At 40.4% G+C, this 17,716-nt stretch overlaps 1 protein-coding gene across 6 annotated transcripts in view; it reads left to right on the top strand.

The window, feature by feature from the left end:
- Positions 1 to 17,716, top strand: part of CBLB (Cbl proto-oncogene B) — a 239,310-nt gene that overhangs the window by 172,028 nt on the left and 49,566 nt on the right. For all 6 annotated transcript variants that reach the window (XM_070406128.1, XM_070406125.1, XM_070406130.1 and 3 more), the window contains exons 11-12: positions 1,662 to 1,847; positions 5,515 to 5,880. In XM_070406128.1, coding sequence (XP_070262229.1) covers positions 1,662 to 1,847; positions 5,515 to 5,880 — 552 coding nt within the window. The remainder of the gene's footprint in view (positions 1 to 1,661; positions 1,848 to 5,514; positions 5,881 to 17,716) is intronic.

Here is a 17,716-nt window from a genome sequence, read left to right as displayed (position 1 = left end):
GAGATATAAAGAGAATCTTAAAATTGCTAAAAAGAATAGGTTCTTAAAATTGTCATGAAGTTATGTCTAAATGTGTTAACCTTTTAAACATTATTTGGCATTAATTGAAAGAGACAAAGACTTGAGATTTTAGTAATTTCATGACAGTATTCTGGCATATCTGAGGTATGGTCTTCTGTTTAGGCACTCAACTTTATTTAAAAACCTTTACACTTCTTGAGTGTGGTCTGTGCATAATTACTTTCTTGCAAAGAGTACAGTAGGGAAAGGGCGAGAAAAGAGAGTAACTTTATAGTTTACAGTGAGGAAACAATGACAGTTAATACATCACCCAGATAATCAAGATCAACATCAGCACTGATCAGTCCTATTGATAGTGTGGACCGTTGACATAAAGTGGTTCAAATGTTACTTTACCTCTGTTGTCTTTCTTATCAAACCAACAACCCCTGTCTAATCATGAGAAAAACATAAGATAAAACCCAATTATAGTGAGTTAGAAATAAATTTTTACATAATGTAACTAAGTGTGGATATGAACACAAATTTGGCATCCCATCTCAGTTAGATAAAAACAGAATGACTAAATCTTCCTCAGTGTCACTAGATTTTGAATTAAATTGTCAATTTTTTTGACATTGACTACTCTTCTAAAGGTGAGTAATGCTAGAGGAGAAATGGCTTAGCAACAAGCTTAAACTCTTTATAAATACTAATATTAGGAAACAGGTGAATATCAAAGCACACTAGATTGATGCAGTGAGTGTAAAAATTAAGCCTAAATCTCCAACAAGCTAGTTAACACCCTTGAAAAGGAAACTGCCTAAATTTCAGAACAGATTGTTGTTTGTCCCAGTGAGGCCACTTGATTAATTAGTATGGCTTTTGTACCAAGTAGCAATCAGGTTATTTCACATTAACAAAAACAACTTCCAAAGCAGAAAGTGTAATATACATAGAAATAGAAGTACTTGTTATTGGCTTTTTGATGCTATCTACCAGACAAAATGGAAAACCCGTAGTGGCATAGAAATATATTAGTTTTTAGCAGAAGCACAGACTTTTATAGATTTAGTTAATCGATTTAAAAAAAAATAACATTTAACTTGAAAATTCATTTTCCATATGAAGGCTTGGGAAGAAAATACTTGGGCTCAAACCTGTTTATTTTTAAATACACAATTTTTTAAAACCCTCCCTGATTTAATTGGTTTGTAGGAAAGTAGACTACATACTGGATACATACATATTTTATATGGAACAAAATAGTTTCTAAGTTCTAGTATGTGCTATAAATCAAAGACCGAAGAAAATTCTATAACAGATAACCAAGAACAATGTGTATTACTTCATTGTGTGTTTCTCCTTTCCTCTAGAACAATGTCTGCATTCAATTGTTTTTAAACTACGCTTTTGCTGTTCTTTTTTTCCTCAGGCATTTTCTGCAATATGTAGGAGAAACTTGTCTATTTATTCTTTATATAATAGCACCCTTGAGGGACAGTGTGAGCTCTTTCCATCTATTAATCAGAGTTAACTAAGTGAGTTTATTTCAGCAGATGTTCAATGGCAGACACCTTCTCAAAGCCAAATGTCTTCCTTTTGAAAAGCATTCACTTTACACATCAAATAAACAGCATTGTTATATTTTTTTATCCTAGTGTGCTGACAGGCAGAATTCACCGGTCACCTCACCAGGGTCATCTCCCCTTGCACAGAGAAGAAAGCCCCAACAGGACCCTCTGCAGATCCCACATCTTAGCCTGCCGCCCGTGCCTCCCCGCCTGGATCTGATTCAGAAAGGCATCGTTCGTTCTCCCTGTGGCAGCCCAACTGGTTCGCCAAAGGTAAATCGATTTTATGAGAAGCAGATAGTGATTTTACATGACAGTTATTGATTGCTCAGCTTCTTTTAAATTTCATTTCTCATATTTCTTGTGCTCTTAATTGTTCCTGAACAATTTTAATAGGTTTCTCATTTTGTGTATTGTGAACTCACTGTCATATTCCTGGCTTTTTTATTATAAAGGTTGCATAATTATTCAGAGAGTACATGTCTGTAACAGCCCACTGACTTGCAAAAATAAATAGCAGAGTAAGTACAGTTATTCTATAAAGTGGATTTAAAAGGTCATTACATGTATTAAAATACTCTTATCAAATGATATTTTATATTCAGTTTCATAGTGTCATGACAAGAAAAATGTGACGGGAGTATATTTGCATAAGGGCTTAAGGTGTGATAAATTATCACCCATGTTTCAAGGTGACTCAGAAGAGGGAATTATATGTACTTTTTATACCCGAAGCAATTAATTATAAAGAATTACATTATTTGCAGAGTAATTACATTACTGTTTAATATTAAGAACATAGTTCTAACTCAGTAAATCTAAGCCCACAGTTTATTTTAGTTCTTTGCAGTCTGCAGATATTTTTCCAAATTTGATAAGGGCATATTTTGCTATCTTAAGCACAAGATTTAAAAATTTCCATTTGGCATTATGCTTTGCAGTCTAAATTAGTTCGAAGCACAATATTTCATTAATATTTGATTTCTCTATATTACAGTTAACTTGGTTTTAAGATCATATTAAGACTGCTTAGGATGTTATTTAGGCAGAGTTATGCAAACAAACAATACATTTCTTTTCTCTTAATATCAAAAGCATAAATCAGCCCTGGCCTGGGTAACTCAATGGGTTGGAGTGTCGCCCTCATGTGCCAAGATTGGGGGTTGGATTTCTTGTCAGGGCACATACAAGAAGAAGAAAAAATAAAAGGCATCCAAATTGGAAAAGAAGAAGTAAAATTGTAATTATTCAAAGATGACATGATATTGTACATAGAAAACTCTAAAGACTCCATCAAAAAACTACTAGAACTAATAAATTGATTTGGCAATGTAGCAGGATACAAAATTAACACCCAGAAATCTATGGCTTTTTTATACACCAAAAATGAACTCACAGAAAGAGAAACTAAAACAAACAAACAACCAAAAAAACAATCCCACTTACCATTGTAATAAAAAATTTAAGATCCCTAGGATTAAACTTAACCAAGGAGGTAAAGGACCTGTACTCAGAAAATTACAGGACACTGAAAAAAGAGATAGAGGAAGACATAAACAAATGGAAGAATATACCATGTTCATGGATTGGTAAAATCAACATCATTAAAATGTCCATACTACCCAAAACAATCTATAGATTCAATGCAGTCCCCATTAAAATACGAACAGCATACTTCAAAGACCTAGAAAAAACTCTCCAAAAATTCACATGGAATTAAAATAGACCCCGAATAGCCACAGCAATCCTGAGAAAGAAGAACAAAGTTGGAGGGATCGCAATACCAGATATCAAGCTATAGTACAAAGCCACTGTTCTGAAAACTGTCTGGTACTGGCACTAGAACAGACATATAGACCAATGGAACAGAGCAGAGAAGCCAGAGATCAACCCAAGCCATTATGCTCAATTAATATTTGATAAAAGAGGCAAGAGCATACAATGGAGTCCGGACAGTCTCTTCAATAAATGGTATTGGGAAAATTGGACATATACATGCAAAAAACTGAAACTAGACCACCAACTTACACCATACACAAAAATAAATCAAAATGGATAAAGGACTTAAACGTAACACGGGAAAACATAAAAACTAAAAGAAGCCATAGGCAGCAAAATAGTAGACATTTGTCCTAGCAATATCTTTACCGATACAGGTCCTAAGGCAATGAAAACTAAGGAGAAAATAAACAAATGGGACTACATCAATATAAAAAGCTTCTGCACAACGAAAGAAACCATCAAAAAAAAAAACAGCAAAAAAGCTCACTGCATGGGAGAACATATTTGCCAATGTTATCTCCGATAAGGGTTTAATCTCCAACATTTACAGGAACTCATACAACTTAACAAAAGGAAGATAAACAATCCAATCAAAAAATGGGCAAAGGACCTGAATAGATACTTTTCAAAAGAAGACATACAGAAGGCCAAGAGACATATGAAAACATGCTCAAAGTCACTCATCATCCCAGAGATGCAAAGCAAAACAACAATGAGGTACCATCTCACACCTGGCAGAATGGCTATCATCAACAAACGACAATTGCTGGAGAGGATGTGGAGAAAAGGAACCCTCTTGCACTGCTGGTGGGAATGCAGAGTGGTGCAGCCACTGTGGAAAACAGTATGGCGTTTCCTCAAAAAATTAAAAAGGGAACTTCCATTTGACCCATTAATTCCATTTCTAGGAATATATCCCAAGAAACCAGAAACACCAATCAGAAAGGATATATGTTCATGGCAGCACAATTTGCAATAGCTAAGATTTGGAAACAGCCTAAGTGCCCATCAGCAGATGAGTGGTTTAGAAAACTGTGGTACATCTACACAATGGAATTCTATGCTGATTAAAAAAAAGAAGGAATTCTTACGATTTGCAACTGCATGGATGGAACTGGAGAGCATTATGCTAAGTGAAATAAGCCAGTTGGAGAAAGATAAATATCACATGATCTCACTCAGTTGTGGAATATAATAAACAACATAAACTGATGAATAAAAATAGAACCAGAGACCTTGAAGCATCAAACAGACTGTCCAACCTATAAGGGAAGGCAATGGAGAGGGGATGAGAGATCAACCAAAGGACTTGTATGCATGCATATGAGCATAACCAGTGGACACAGATGGGGGGGGGGGGGGGGGGGTGGCGCAGCCGGGGAGAGATCAATGGGGAAAAAAGGAGACTTATGTAATACTTTAAACAATAAAGGATTTAAATTTTAAAAAGTCAGCCAATAAATGTATCAATAAGTGGAACAACAAATTGATATTTTCTCTCTCTGGCTAAAAAAATAAATTTAAAAAACGCACAAATCATTCACCAGGTTAACCACATATATAAAATTCAAGTGAGGACTATAAATAATGCTACTATATTATTTGTGATTTTTTACTATTCTGGCATTAACTGATAAAACAAAGAACCAGAGAAAATTTGTTCCTTATTAATTTCTTTGTATTACAGCAGTGAATACAAATACAGCAAAACCAACACTCAGTTATCCAATGATATTACAAATCAAGTTGCTTTTAAAAAAGGAAAAGAACAATAGATTTGATGGCTTTCTCTCCTAAGTCATAGAAACATGCAAATAAATTAATTAATGACTCAGTATTATTTTAACGTCAACCATTCAAAATCACCATATAATTTTGGTATTCTGCTTTTTCCTGTACAGTCCTTATAATTTTAACATTTCCATTTATATACTCATTTCTACAGAAATTTCTAATGAAATATATTTATAAGAGTCTTCCATTAACATTTTAAAATTTCATTAACTAGTAATAAAAAGAAACTTATAAGAAGATGACATATGGATCTAATAAAGCTCTATTATGGCTTAGAAAACAAAAGCAGTAATATAGTATTCTGGAAGTAATTTCAATGCCTGGTACAACTCTTGATTTTTTTTTTCCTCTTGTGTCTCCTTAGTCTTCTCCTTGCATGGTGAGAAAACAAGATAAACCACTCCCAGCACCACCTCCTCCCTTAAGAGATCCTCCCCCACCTCCACCTGAGAGACCTCCCCCTATCCCACCTGATAACAGACTGAGTCGCCACTTGCATCCTGTGGAGAGTGTGCCTTCCAGAGACCAGCCAATGCCTCTTGAAGCCTGGTGCCCTCGGGATGTATTTGGGACTAATCAGTCAGCAGGCTGTCGACTGGTAGGGGATGGCTCTCCAAAGCCTGGAGTCACAGCAAGCTCAAATGTAAATGGACGGCACAGTAGAATGGGCTCTGACCCAGTGCTAATGAGGAAACACAGACGCCATGATTTGCCTTTAGAAGGAGCCAAGGTAAGAAATATACAAATCTGCTTAAACTCCTCTGGCAGGAGGTAGTGTGAAAGGTTGGGCAGTGTTTTTTTGCCTAGTATGGTACTTCCCGGCAGGTCTTTAATGACCTCCAAGTTATAAATATTCAGAAGCTCATTAAAACTTGAACTTAAAAGAAGTTAAGGCCGAAACCGGTTTGGCTCAGTGGATAGAGCATCGGCCGGCGGACTGAAAAGTCCCTGTTTCGATTCCGGTCAAGGGCATGTACCTGGGTTGCGGGCACATCCCCAGTGGGAGGTGTGCAGGAGGCAGCTGATCGATGTTTCTCTCTCATCGATGTTTCTGACTCTCTATCTCTCTCCCTTCCTCTCTGTAAAAAATCAATAAAATATATTTAAAAATAAATAAATAAAAGAAGTTAAGGACAGGTTCTAAGTAATGATTTAATTTTAATATGAAGACACTAGACAATTTGCCCGAGATTTATTTCACCTTCTCTTATTTCACCGGACAACTTTTTTTTTTCTGTTAGTAACTTGGCAGGAGAATTAGCACTGTTTTTTTAATCTCCTAGTTCTATCTAACTTGAAAAAAGTTGTGTAATTATAGCATTTCATAAATAAGCATTAGAATTGTCAGTACACCTATGCATCGAGGTAAATGAATCTTCTCACCAACGTAAAAAAAGTCCAGTTCACTGTTACAAAGCCAGCTATTTCTCTATAAAACTGAGACTCTCTCACATATGTTGATTTCTTGAAGTATATCGCCACTCTCTTTTATGTGTCCAGGAAAGAATTTAAACGTACAGGAAACCAAAGTGGCAACAGCAGAATCACTGAGTTTAGAACTCTTAGTAAGCCTTTGGCAGAGTTGCTTATATTCTCACATTTGCTTCCATGATATTTTTGGCTCTGAGATCAGATCATTCCATCTTCCCTCAGCTAAAGGAGGCTTGCCTCTTTTGAAGACTTTAATATTAAAGTGAACCCATCTCTATTGACCTTAAATTGTTACTTTAAGGAAGCAACTTATTCCTTCAATACAATGGCTTGCAGTTGAATTCACCCTATAATATATTCTAGAAACAAGTGTGAAATGTGACATGTACTCAACTCCTATGCGTGTATGTGTTTGTGTCTGTGTGCACGTGTGTGTGCCCCTGTGTGAAGGAAGGTAATAATGAAACCTTTGTATAATATGGATAGCCAGGATAGGAACAGTCAAAACTGTGTAGGATGGCATTGAACACAAAGGGAAGAGTGGTGGTGGTTTGACAAGACTCTTTTCCAGTGACTGTCCTTGGTACCTTCCGTCTCTCATCTATAATAATAAAAATGTAATATGCTAATTAGACCGGACATCCTTCAGGATGAAGCTGCAGCAGGCAGGGGCCGAGGCAGAGACAGCCGCTGCCATGGAGGAAGCCCCTTGCACAAATTTCATACATCGGGCCTCTAGTCTATTTATAAATATGAAGATCTCCAAAGTTTCCCCTCACAGTCATCCAAATATGATGTAATTTAAAGAGAAAGCATTTTTAAAAGCATCTTTATGATCCTTTCTGAAAATGGAGATTGTTATCCTCAAAAGAATGTTTCCACAACTTACAAGCCTTATTGGAAGGACCTGCCATTCTTTTTTTGATGTCTTTTTTCCTTTAGTCTTTATTACTTTTCATTTCTACATTATCAAGACTTCTCTTGAGAAGTGTTGAAATTATCGCCGACAGGAATTGACTAGTTATATATTAGCAGCATATAATAATATTTCCTGAATGAACTTCAGAAATCTACACTAATAAAAGAGAAAGATGCAAATTGACCATACCCCCGAACGCTTCCCATTGGCTAATCAGCAGGATATGCAAATTAACTGCCAACCAAGATGGCGGCCAGCAGCCAGGCAGCTGAAACGAACAGGAGGTTTGCTTGCTCCAGTGACGGAGGAAGCAAACGTTCCCGGCCTGCAGCAGCCCAGCTCTGAGCTCCGTTTGCAACAATGTTGCAATTATAGAAGCTAAAGAAACCCCAGATTCCTGCTTTCAGCCGGCAGCGGGCTCAGAGCTTAGAGCGCCAGTGATAGCAACAGAGTTTCAATTATAGAACCCAAACAAACCCTAGATTCCTGCTTTCAGCAGCTGAGATCTCAGAGCTGGAGCCGGCCTCAGAGCTAAAGCTGGCTCTCAGCTCCAGTGACAGCCATAGAAGGTAAATAAATCCCAGAATAAAAAGAAAAAAAGGAGAGGTTGGGAGCTTCAGTCGCCCGCCAGCCTGAAAACGGCCCTCAGCCCCTCACCCAGACTGGCCAGGCACCCTAGTGGGGACCCCCACCCTGAAGCAACAAGATGGCAGCTAATTTGCATACTGAAGGCGGGCGGCAGCGGGCAAGGCTGTCCGCGGTCCTGGGACCCGGATCCGTGACCTGCCGGGTGGGGGGCAGCGCTTGAGGCTGTCCACGGTCTGGGACCGGATCTGTGACCTGGCAGGCGGGGGGCAATGCTTGAGGCTGTCCGCAGTCTGGGTCCCGGATCCATGACTTGGCGGGCGGGGGGCAGCACAGGAGGCTGTCTGCGGTCTGGACCCGGATCTGTGACCCTGCCGGGCGGGTGGCAGCGCTTGAGGCTGTCGGCGGTCTGGCACCCGGATCCATGTCCTCGCGGGCGGTGTGGCAGTGCTTGAGGCTGTCCGCGGGACCAAGACACGGATCTGTGACCCTGCTGGGTGGGGGGCAGCGCTTGAGGCTGTCCATGGGACCAAGACACGGATCTGTGACCCTGCTGGGTGGGGGGGGCAGCGCTTGAGGCTGTCCGCGGTCCCGGGACCCAGATCTGTGACCCCTCCCGGTGGGGCGGCAGCTCTCACAGGGGCGGATCGGCCAGCGTTGGGCAGGGCAGGACGCCTGGCTTCCGCCCAGCCCCAGTCACTCTGGGCCGGTGAGCAGCGCAGAGAGCCTCTGGACAAGGGAGGCAGGCCAGCGGAGGGCGGCCTGTACTCCCACATGGCGGTGGTGACAGCTGTGAGCGCGCCAAGCAGAGCCTGCAGGCTGAGCTGAAGTAGAGCCTGCAGGCCATCAGCGCCCAGGAGTGGCTGCGCAAGATCCACCTTCTGACCCAGAAGGTGCAGGATCGCAGGGACAGCCACTGTGGCAGGCCAGACTGACATCCTCCTGGCCGCACCATGGGGGTTTGCGGATCTGCAAAGCCAGTGGCCTCTGGTGTGCACATCCCCCCCTGGCATGCAAACATCCCCCAGCACACTGTCACCCTCCCGCGCCTGCAACAGTTGCAAACCAAGGCGTGCACAAGTTCCCCCCGCCTCTCCACCGCACTTCCATCAACCCAGCATGCCTAACACCCCCACAGGATGTGCACACATCCCCTCTGATGCGCTCACGTCCTTTGGACAGTGTCTGGGCGTTCTGGGTGCTGAGGGTGGGCGCCTGTGAGATGACAGTGAGAGGGCGGAGTGGTGATGCCCTGTTCCCACGGAGGCCAGTGCAGCTATGAGATCACCTCTGGGGGGTTAATGCAGGTGCTGAGGCAGGAGCAGGTGCAGATAGACAAACCTGGTGGGCGCGGGCAGCCCTCACTGAGGTGCCTTCGGTCAGCGTTCAAGATCAAGAACCCAGAGGCGGAGAGGAATTCCGTCCTCTCAGTGAAACAGTGGGATAGTCGGGGCGACTGTAGAAGAGGAATGTGCACTTTGGGTGCCAGCACCCATGAGCGAAGGCTGCCCTGACTGAGCCTTGCTTGCTTGGGGCCTAGCGCACTCCTGCCGGGCAGCGGGTGACAGGACGTGCTTTTCCGAATTAATGAGAGAAAACGTTGATTCTCCTGCTGCCCACAAAGGTGGAAAGTGAAGTGGGGAGACAAGTGGGGAGTGAGCGAAGTTCCCTGTCTGGGGGTTCCAAATCTGCTGTTGGTTTCTTTCACCGCTGACTAGAGATATACAGGGTGTCCCCCCACACTTTGAATACCTACTAATTCCAATGGTTTTAAGCATAAGAAAGGAACAACAATGGAGCTGTTATCTGTTAAAAGTGTGGGCACAAACAGGTAGTTGGACATTCCCTGAGGGGTCTCAGATTGGAGAGGGTGAAAGCCAGACTGAGGGGCCCCTTCCCCCCCACACACACCCCAGTGCACGAATTTCGTGCACCTGGCTATTAGTACTTAAAATAATTATCTTAGCCAGTTTACTGAAGACATCTCCTTTCAAGTTTCTTTTCAATACTATGTTATACAGTTTTAGCACTAATATAAACCTGCTCTTCTAAGCCCTAGAATGCTGGCTGTTGATTTTTGTTTGGAAAGTTACATTTTTGTTTCAAATATAACAACTATTATTTAAACTTGTTTTCATTAGAGGCAATGCTTCAAATTAAGTATTGACTTCCCATTTTAAGATAAGAAAACTTGGCTAAGTTCTAAAAGTGTAAATTAAAATTAAATGTACATATGGAATACCATACGGGGAATTCATAAAACTAAACACCCTATAAATGGAGTGACAACTCACTCCCTGTCATCATGTGTCTTCTCTCATGTGCCAGTTTTCATCATCCGTTAGAACATTTGCCCTTTTTATTTGCATCTTCACTAGATAAATGGTAAGGGAAGCAAGAATAAATTAAATTCTAATTACTCCATTTGCCAGTTGTAGAGAGCTCTGAAGGAAAAAGCCCTCTAATTCATAGTTAAAGTGAAGTGTAAGAATTTTCTGTGGCTTTCATTTACTCCCCTTTCTCTTCCCCTTCCCACTTACCATAATCAAATAGCTAACATAATGCTTATAACATGAATCTGCAAGCTAAGAGCTATTGGGATTATTTACCTCTTTTTTATTTTCTTGATAAGAGATTTCTGTCCAGTAGCATTGTTTTCATTTTCTGAAATTCTCAGGTCTTAGTCACCTTATTAACCTATTCTTCCAGAAATATTTTGTTGGCTAGATATTTATTGTTGTTGGTCAGTTGGTGTTAATCATCTGAGCGAAAAATATTTGCAGTATAATGTTGTAAAATATCATTGGACACTTGAAATTTATCTCCTTATTTCTAGATACTAACATTGTGTCCAACTATCTTGGTTTGTTCCTCTTGCAAGATTAAAGCTACTGCTTTTTCTTATGTGATAAAGACTATCTTTTACTTGTCATGTTACTTCATGTGACATTACTCTAAAATGACCCTGTGAACAGCATCTGTTGGAGATATTGCTAGATAAATACATCGAATGATTTCACTTTTTGAGATTGTGGCTTTTGCTCTTCTGCTGGTGAGGCTCATGTTTATATGGACAACCTTAAATCTGCCTATAGATGTCCAGAGCTGTCTTTCAGAAAATAAGTACGCTCTGTGTGCTGGTTTTATTTCTAATCTGATGTTGAAGGACAAATTACAGCAACATTGTGAGGGTAGTGAATGTGTGGGATTACATGTGTGAGATAAGGAAAACCCACCACCAATAATAAATAAATATCTAGCCAATAAAATATTTATTAAGGAGCAGGTTAATAATGTGACGAAAACCTGAGAATTTCAGAGAATAGAAACAGTGCTATAGAACAAAAATCTCTGACCACAAAAATAAAACAAGGTAAATATTTAGGGGTTTTGTACAAATAAAAATGTTTTTCTTAATTGTGCCAAGATTATCACAGAGCGTTTATTTTCCCTATATCTCAAGAGTCCCAGATTTTTTAACCGTAATTGTTAGATAACATAGATCATGAGAAAATATTTCAAATTTCAAGATTAAGATCCAATGCTATCTTGAGGCATGTAGAAAACTATTAATCTAGCATATAAGTGACCAAAAGTTTATAATAAAATATGTGATAACTCAGATTATTCCTCTCCCACATGTCTAAACTTCCCCTAGTGAATTTTTATGTCTTCAGCCTATTTCGGCTATATAAGTACTTAGGATGTGCAACACACTGCAGGGAATACAAAATGAATAAAGCACAGTATAGTGAGGGTGAGACAGGTATACCATTAACTAAGAAATAAGACACAGAAGTAGCATTCAGAAAATACAATATGAGTTCCTCACAATAAAAACATTCTACTTGAGATGTAGGGTAAAAGAAAGAATAAAAAAAGCTTCATGTAAGAGGGTCACTGGTTGTAGACATTGGAAGACTGGTAGGTATTTGTATAGACATTATAGGAAGGATTGGAATGGAGATGTGGAAACATGCATAGTGTAGGAAGTCAATTTTGGACAGAAGATAGGGCATAATCACAGAATAAACATGATGGGCAAAACTATAGCAATGTGCATTGAAACTAATTATGGAGTGTCTTATATTCTACATGAGGCCCGGTGCACAAAATTCGTGCACTCGGGGAGGGGGTCCCCCCAGCCTGGCCTGTGCCCTGTCACAGTGCGGGAGCCCCGCGATCGATCGCCCCAAAGAGTTAGGCCCCGCCCACCCATCCAGGGTTCCTCGATGGATTGCCCCAAAGAGGTAGGCTGGAGCCAGGGGTCCTGCCTCCATGCCACGCAGAGTGAGACCCTCAGGACCCTCAGGCAGGCCTCGCCTCGCGAAACTGGGAGGAGGCAGGATCCCCAGGCAGGCCTCACCTCGTGGAGGCGGGACTCCCAGGCAGGCTCCGTGATGTGCACACAGCATCAAGCCCAGCCTTGCACACCTGCGCGTGCCCACTGGGTGTGCAGCCATCCTGTGACAGCGTGAGGACATTACGCATCACGACCACTTAGGCTTTTATTAGTAAGGATACTAGAGGCCTGGTGCATGAAATTTATGCACAGGATGGGGGGTGGTTCTCTCAACCCAGCCTGCACACTTTCACAATCCAGGACCCCTCAGGGGATGTCCAACAGCCAGTCAGACATCCCTCTCACAATCCGGGACTGCTGGTTCCTAACCACTCACCTGCCTGCCTGCATGATCGCCCCAACCACTCGCCTCCCTGCCTGCCTGGTTGCCCCAACCACTCGCCGGGCTGCCTGATCGCCCCTAACCACTCTGCCTGCCTGATCGCCCCTAACCACTCTGCCTGCCTGATCGCCCCTAACTGCTCACCTGCCTGCCTGATCGCCCCTAACTGCTCGCCTGCCTGCATGATCACCCCTAACCGCTCGCCTGCCTGCCTGATCGCCCCTAACCACTCTGCTTCAGCCCCCACCTCCGAGGCTTCGTCTGGAATGACGTCTGGAAGGTCATTCGGCTGTCTGGTCTAATTAGCATATTATGCTTTAATTATTATAGATGAAGCAAATTTGGACAGGAAAGCACATTCAAAATTGTTCTGAGAGAGGAGTGATAGAATCAGCCCAGCCTGCACCCTCTCCCAGTCTGGAAGCCCTTAGGGGATGTGCCACTGGTGGCTTAGGCCCATTCCCCACAGGCCTAACCCAGCAGTCAGACATCCTTAGCACTGTAGCAGAGGCAGGAGAGGCTCCCGCCACCACCATTGCTCTCCTATAGGAGCGCACTGATCACCAGGGGGCAGCTCCTGCGTTGAGCATCTGCCCCTTGGTGGTCACTGCACGTCATAGCACCAGTGGTTCTGCCGTTCAGTCGATTTGCATATTAGCCTTTTATTATATAGGATTTATTCTTTCATTTACCTGATGTGCAAATGAAAGCATTTTTAACATCAGTAAATGTTTGAGTATATTGATATTCCTTTTCACATATGTTCACAGTGTTCTGCTTATAAAATTACGGTTGGCTTATTGTTAGATTAGAGCAAATATAAATGAAACTTATTTCCATATCTCCCTTTTATAACTGCTGGAATTTTATTAGATATCAACAGTACATTAGATACTTTCTCTCAATAAAACAAATAATTGCATATAAAATTCATACTATATTTTCTTTTTTAAAAAGATATTTTTATTGATTTCAAAGAGGGAGAGAGATAGAAACATCAGTGATGAGAGAGAATCACTGATCGGCTGCCTCCTGCATGGCCCCTACTGGGGATCGAGCCCACAACCCGGCATGAGCCCTCACCAGTAATTGAACCCTGACCTCCTAATTCATAGGTCTATGCTCAACCACTGACCCACACCGGCTGGGCCATACTATATTTTCCAGAATAAAAAAACATCTAGGAGATTTGATTCCAAAAGTCTTGCCTTATACCCATCCAGATAACATGCACAGGTTTCCATTGAAGAATGACTTTTTATCACATTGAGTATTTGTAGTTTAATATATGTGTTGGTTGGTTACCAGGCATTTTTGTTTTATTCTTTATTGATTAAAGTATTACATATGTCTCCTTTTTCCCCCATTGACCACTCCCTGGCACTCCGCCCATTCCCCAGCACATGCCCTCACCCCCCTAGTGTCTGTATCCATTGGTTATGCTTATATGCATGCATACAAGTCCTTTGGTTGACCTCTTACCCACCCCCCTCCCCTGCTTTCCCTCTGAGGTTTGACAGTCTGTTCAATGCTTCTCTATCTCTGGATGTATTTTTGTTCATCAGTTTATGTTGTTCATTATATTCCACAAATAAGTGAGATCATGTCTTTCTCCAACTGGCTTATTTTGCTTAGCATAATACTCTTCATGTCCATTCATACTGTTGCGAATGGTAAGAGTTCCTTCTTTTTTACAGCTGCAAAGTATTCCATTGTGTAGATGTACCACCATTTTTATTTGTTTTTATTTCTATTTTCTCAAATTGCCCATTACTTTATTTTTTTAAATTTCTTTATTGATTAAGGTATTACATATGTGTCCTTATCCCCCCATTACCCCCACCACACCCCCACTCATGCCCTCACCTCCCTGTTGTCTGTGTCCATTGGTTAGGCTTATTTGCATGCATACAAGTCCTTTGGTTGATCTCTCTCCCTTACCCCCACCTACCCCACCTTCCCTCTGAGGTATGACGGTCTAATCAATGCTTCTCTGTCTCTGGATCTGTTTTTGTTCATCAGTTTATGTTGTTCATTATATTCCATAAATGAGTGAGATCATGTGATATTTATCTTTCTCTGACTGGCTTGTTTCACTTAGCATAATGCTCTCCAGTTCCATCCATGCTGTTGCAAATGATAAGAATTCCTTCTTTTTTACAGCAGCATAGTATTCCATTGTGTAGATGTACCACAGTTTTCTAATCCACTCATCTGCTGATGGGCATTCAAGTTGTTTCCAAATCTTAGCTATGGTAAATTGTGCTGCTATGAATATAGGGGTGCATATATCCTTTCTGATTGGTGTTTCTGGTTTCTTGGGATATATTCCTAGAAGTGGGATCATTGGGTCAAATGGGAGTTCCATTTTTAGTTTTTTGAGGAAACTCCATACTGTTCACAGTGGCTGTACCAGTCTGCATTCCCACCAGCAGTGCACGAGGGTTCCTTTTTCTCCGCATCCTCACCACCACTGGCCATTTGTTGATTTGTTGATGATAGCCATTCTGACAGGTGTGAGATGGTACCACATTGTTGTTTTGATTTGCATCTCTTGAAAAAGTAGTGACTTTGAGCATGTTTTCATATGTCTCTTGGCCTTCTGTATGTCTTCTTTCGAAAAGTATCTTTTTAGGTCCGTTGCCCATTTTTTGATTGGGTTGTTTATCCTCCTTTTGTTAAGTTGTATGAGTTCCCCATAAATGTTGGAGATTAAACCCTTATTGGTGATAACATTGACTAATATGTTCTCCCATGTAGTGGGCTTTCTTGTTGTTTTGTTGATGGTTTCTTTTGCTGTGCAAAAGCTTTTTATTTTAATGTAGTCCCATTTGTTTATTTTCTTTTTAGTTTCCATTGCACTAGGAGCAGTATCAGTGAAGAAATTGCTTTGGCATATGTCTGAGATTTTGCTGCCTGTAGATTCCTCTAGTATTTTTATGTTTTCCCGTGTTACGTTTAAGTCCTTTATCCATTTTGAGTTTATTTTTGTGTATGGTGTAAGTTGGTGGTCTAGTTTCAGTTTTTTGCATGTATATGTCCAATTTTCCCAATACCATTTGTTGAAGAGACTGTCTGGACTCCATTGTATGCTTGTGCCTCATTCATCAAATATTAATTGAGCATAATGGCTTGGGTCGATTTCTGGGTTCTCCATTCTGTTCCATTGGTCTGTATATCTGTTCTTGTGCCAGGCAGTTTTGGGAACAGTGGCTTTGTAATATAGTTGATATCTGTTATTGTGATTACTCCAAGTTTGTTCTTCTTTCTTAGGAATGCTGTGGCTATTCTGAGTCTTTTTTTTTATTCCGTATGAATTTTTGGAGCATTTGTTCTAAGATCTGTGAGATATGCCATTGGTATTTTAATGGGGATTTCATTGAATCTGTAGATTGCTTTTGATAATATGGACATTTTAATGATGTTGATTCTACCAGTTCATGAACACGGTATATTCTTCCATTTGTTTATGTCTTCCTCTGTCTCTTTTTTCCATGTCCTTTAGTTTTCTGAGTACAGGTCTTTATCTCCATAGTTAAGTTTATTCCTAGGTATCTTAATTATTTTGTTGCAATGGTAAATGGAATTGTTTTTTAAATTTCTCTTTTTGTAAGTCCATTATTGGTGTATAAAAAAGCCACAGATTTCTGGGTGTTAATTTTGTATCCAGCTACATTGCTGAATTCATTTATTAAGTCTAATACTTTTTTTGATGGAGTCTTTAGGGTTTTCTATGTACAATATCATATCATGTCTTCTGAGAATAATGACAGTTTTACTTCTCCTTTTTCCAGTTTGGATGCCTTTTATTTCTTCTTCTTGTTTAATCTCATTGGCTAGCATTCCCAGTACTATGTTGAACAGAAATGGTGAGAGTGGGCATCCCTGTTTTGCTCCTGTTCTTAGGGGAAATGGTTTTAGTGTTTGCCCATTGAGTAAGACGTTGGATGTAGGTTTGTCATGTAAGGTTTTTATTATGTTGAGGTTTGATCCCTCTATTCCCACTTCGTTGAGTGTTTTTATCAAGAAAGAGTGTTGGATTTTGTTAAATGCATTTTCTGCATCAATTGATAGGATTATGTGATGTTTGTCTCTCAATTTGTTTATGTGATAAATCACGTTTATTGATTTGTGAATCTTGTACCATCCTTGCATCCCCAGAATAAATCCCACTTGGTCATGGTGTATGATCTTTCTAATGTAATGCTGTATCCGATTTGCTAGGATTTTGTTGAGGATTTCAGCATCTATGTTCATCAGGGATATTGGCCCATAATTCTCTTTCTTTGTAGGACCTTTTATCTGGTTTTGGTATTAGGGTAATGCTGGCTTCATAGAAAGAGCTTGGAAGTGTTCCTTCCTCTTGAATATTTTTGAAATAGTCTGAAGAGGATAGGTTTCAGTTCTTCTTTGACTATTTGGTAAAACTCCCCTGTGAAGGGATATGGCCCAGGGCTTTTATTTGCTGGAAGTTTTTTGATGATAGCTTCAATTTCCTCCATAGTTATTGGCCTTTTCAGATTTTTCGATTCTCCCAGATTGAGTTTTGCAAGGTCATATTTTTCTAGGAATATGTTCATTGCTTCTAGGTTGACCAGTTTGTTGAAATATAGTTGCTCATAGTATTTTTTTTACAAATATTTCTATTTCTGTGGGATCTGTTGTTACTGCGCCTCTTTCACTTCTGATTTTGTTTATTTGAGTCCTCTGTCTTTGCTTCTTGGTGAGCCTGGTTCATCAATCATGTTTATCCTTTCAAATAACCAGCTCTTGGTTTTATTGATATTTTCTATTGTTTTTTTCGTCTCTATGTCATTTATTTCTGCTCTGATCTTTATTATCTCCATCCTTCTGCTCACTATGGGCTTTTTTTTGTTGCTCTCTTTCTAATTCTTTAAATCGTAGAGTTAGATAATTTATTACCAATTCTTTTTTTGTTTTGTTTT

This window comes from Myotis yumanensis, unplaced genomic scaffold (genome assembly GCF_028538775.1).
Source record: "Myotis yumanensis isolate MYYU_CA2020_CCGP unplaced genomic scaffold, mMyoYum1.0.hap1 SCAF_2, whole genome shotgun sequence".
Classification (NCBI taxonomy): domain Eukaryota; kingdom Metazoa; phylum Chordata; class Mammalia; order Chiroptera; family Vespertilionidae; genus Myotis; species Myotis yumanensis.
Note: the sequence above shows the minus strand (reverse complement) of the source record. Positions and strands in the feature narration are given on the sequence as shown.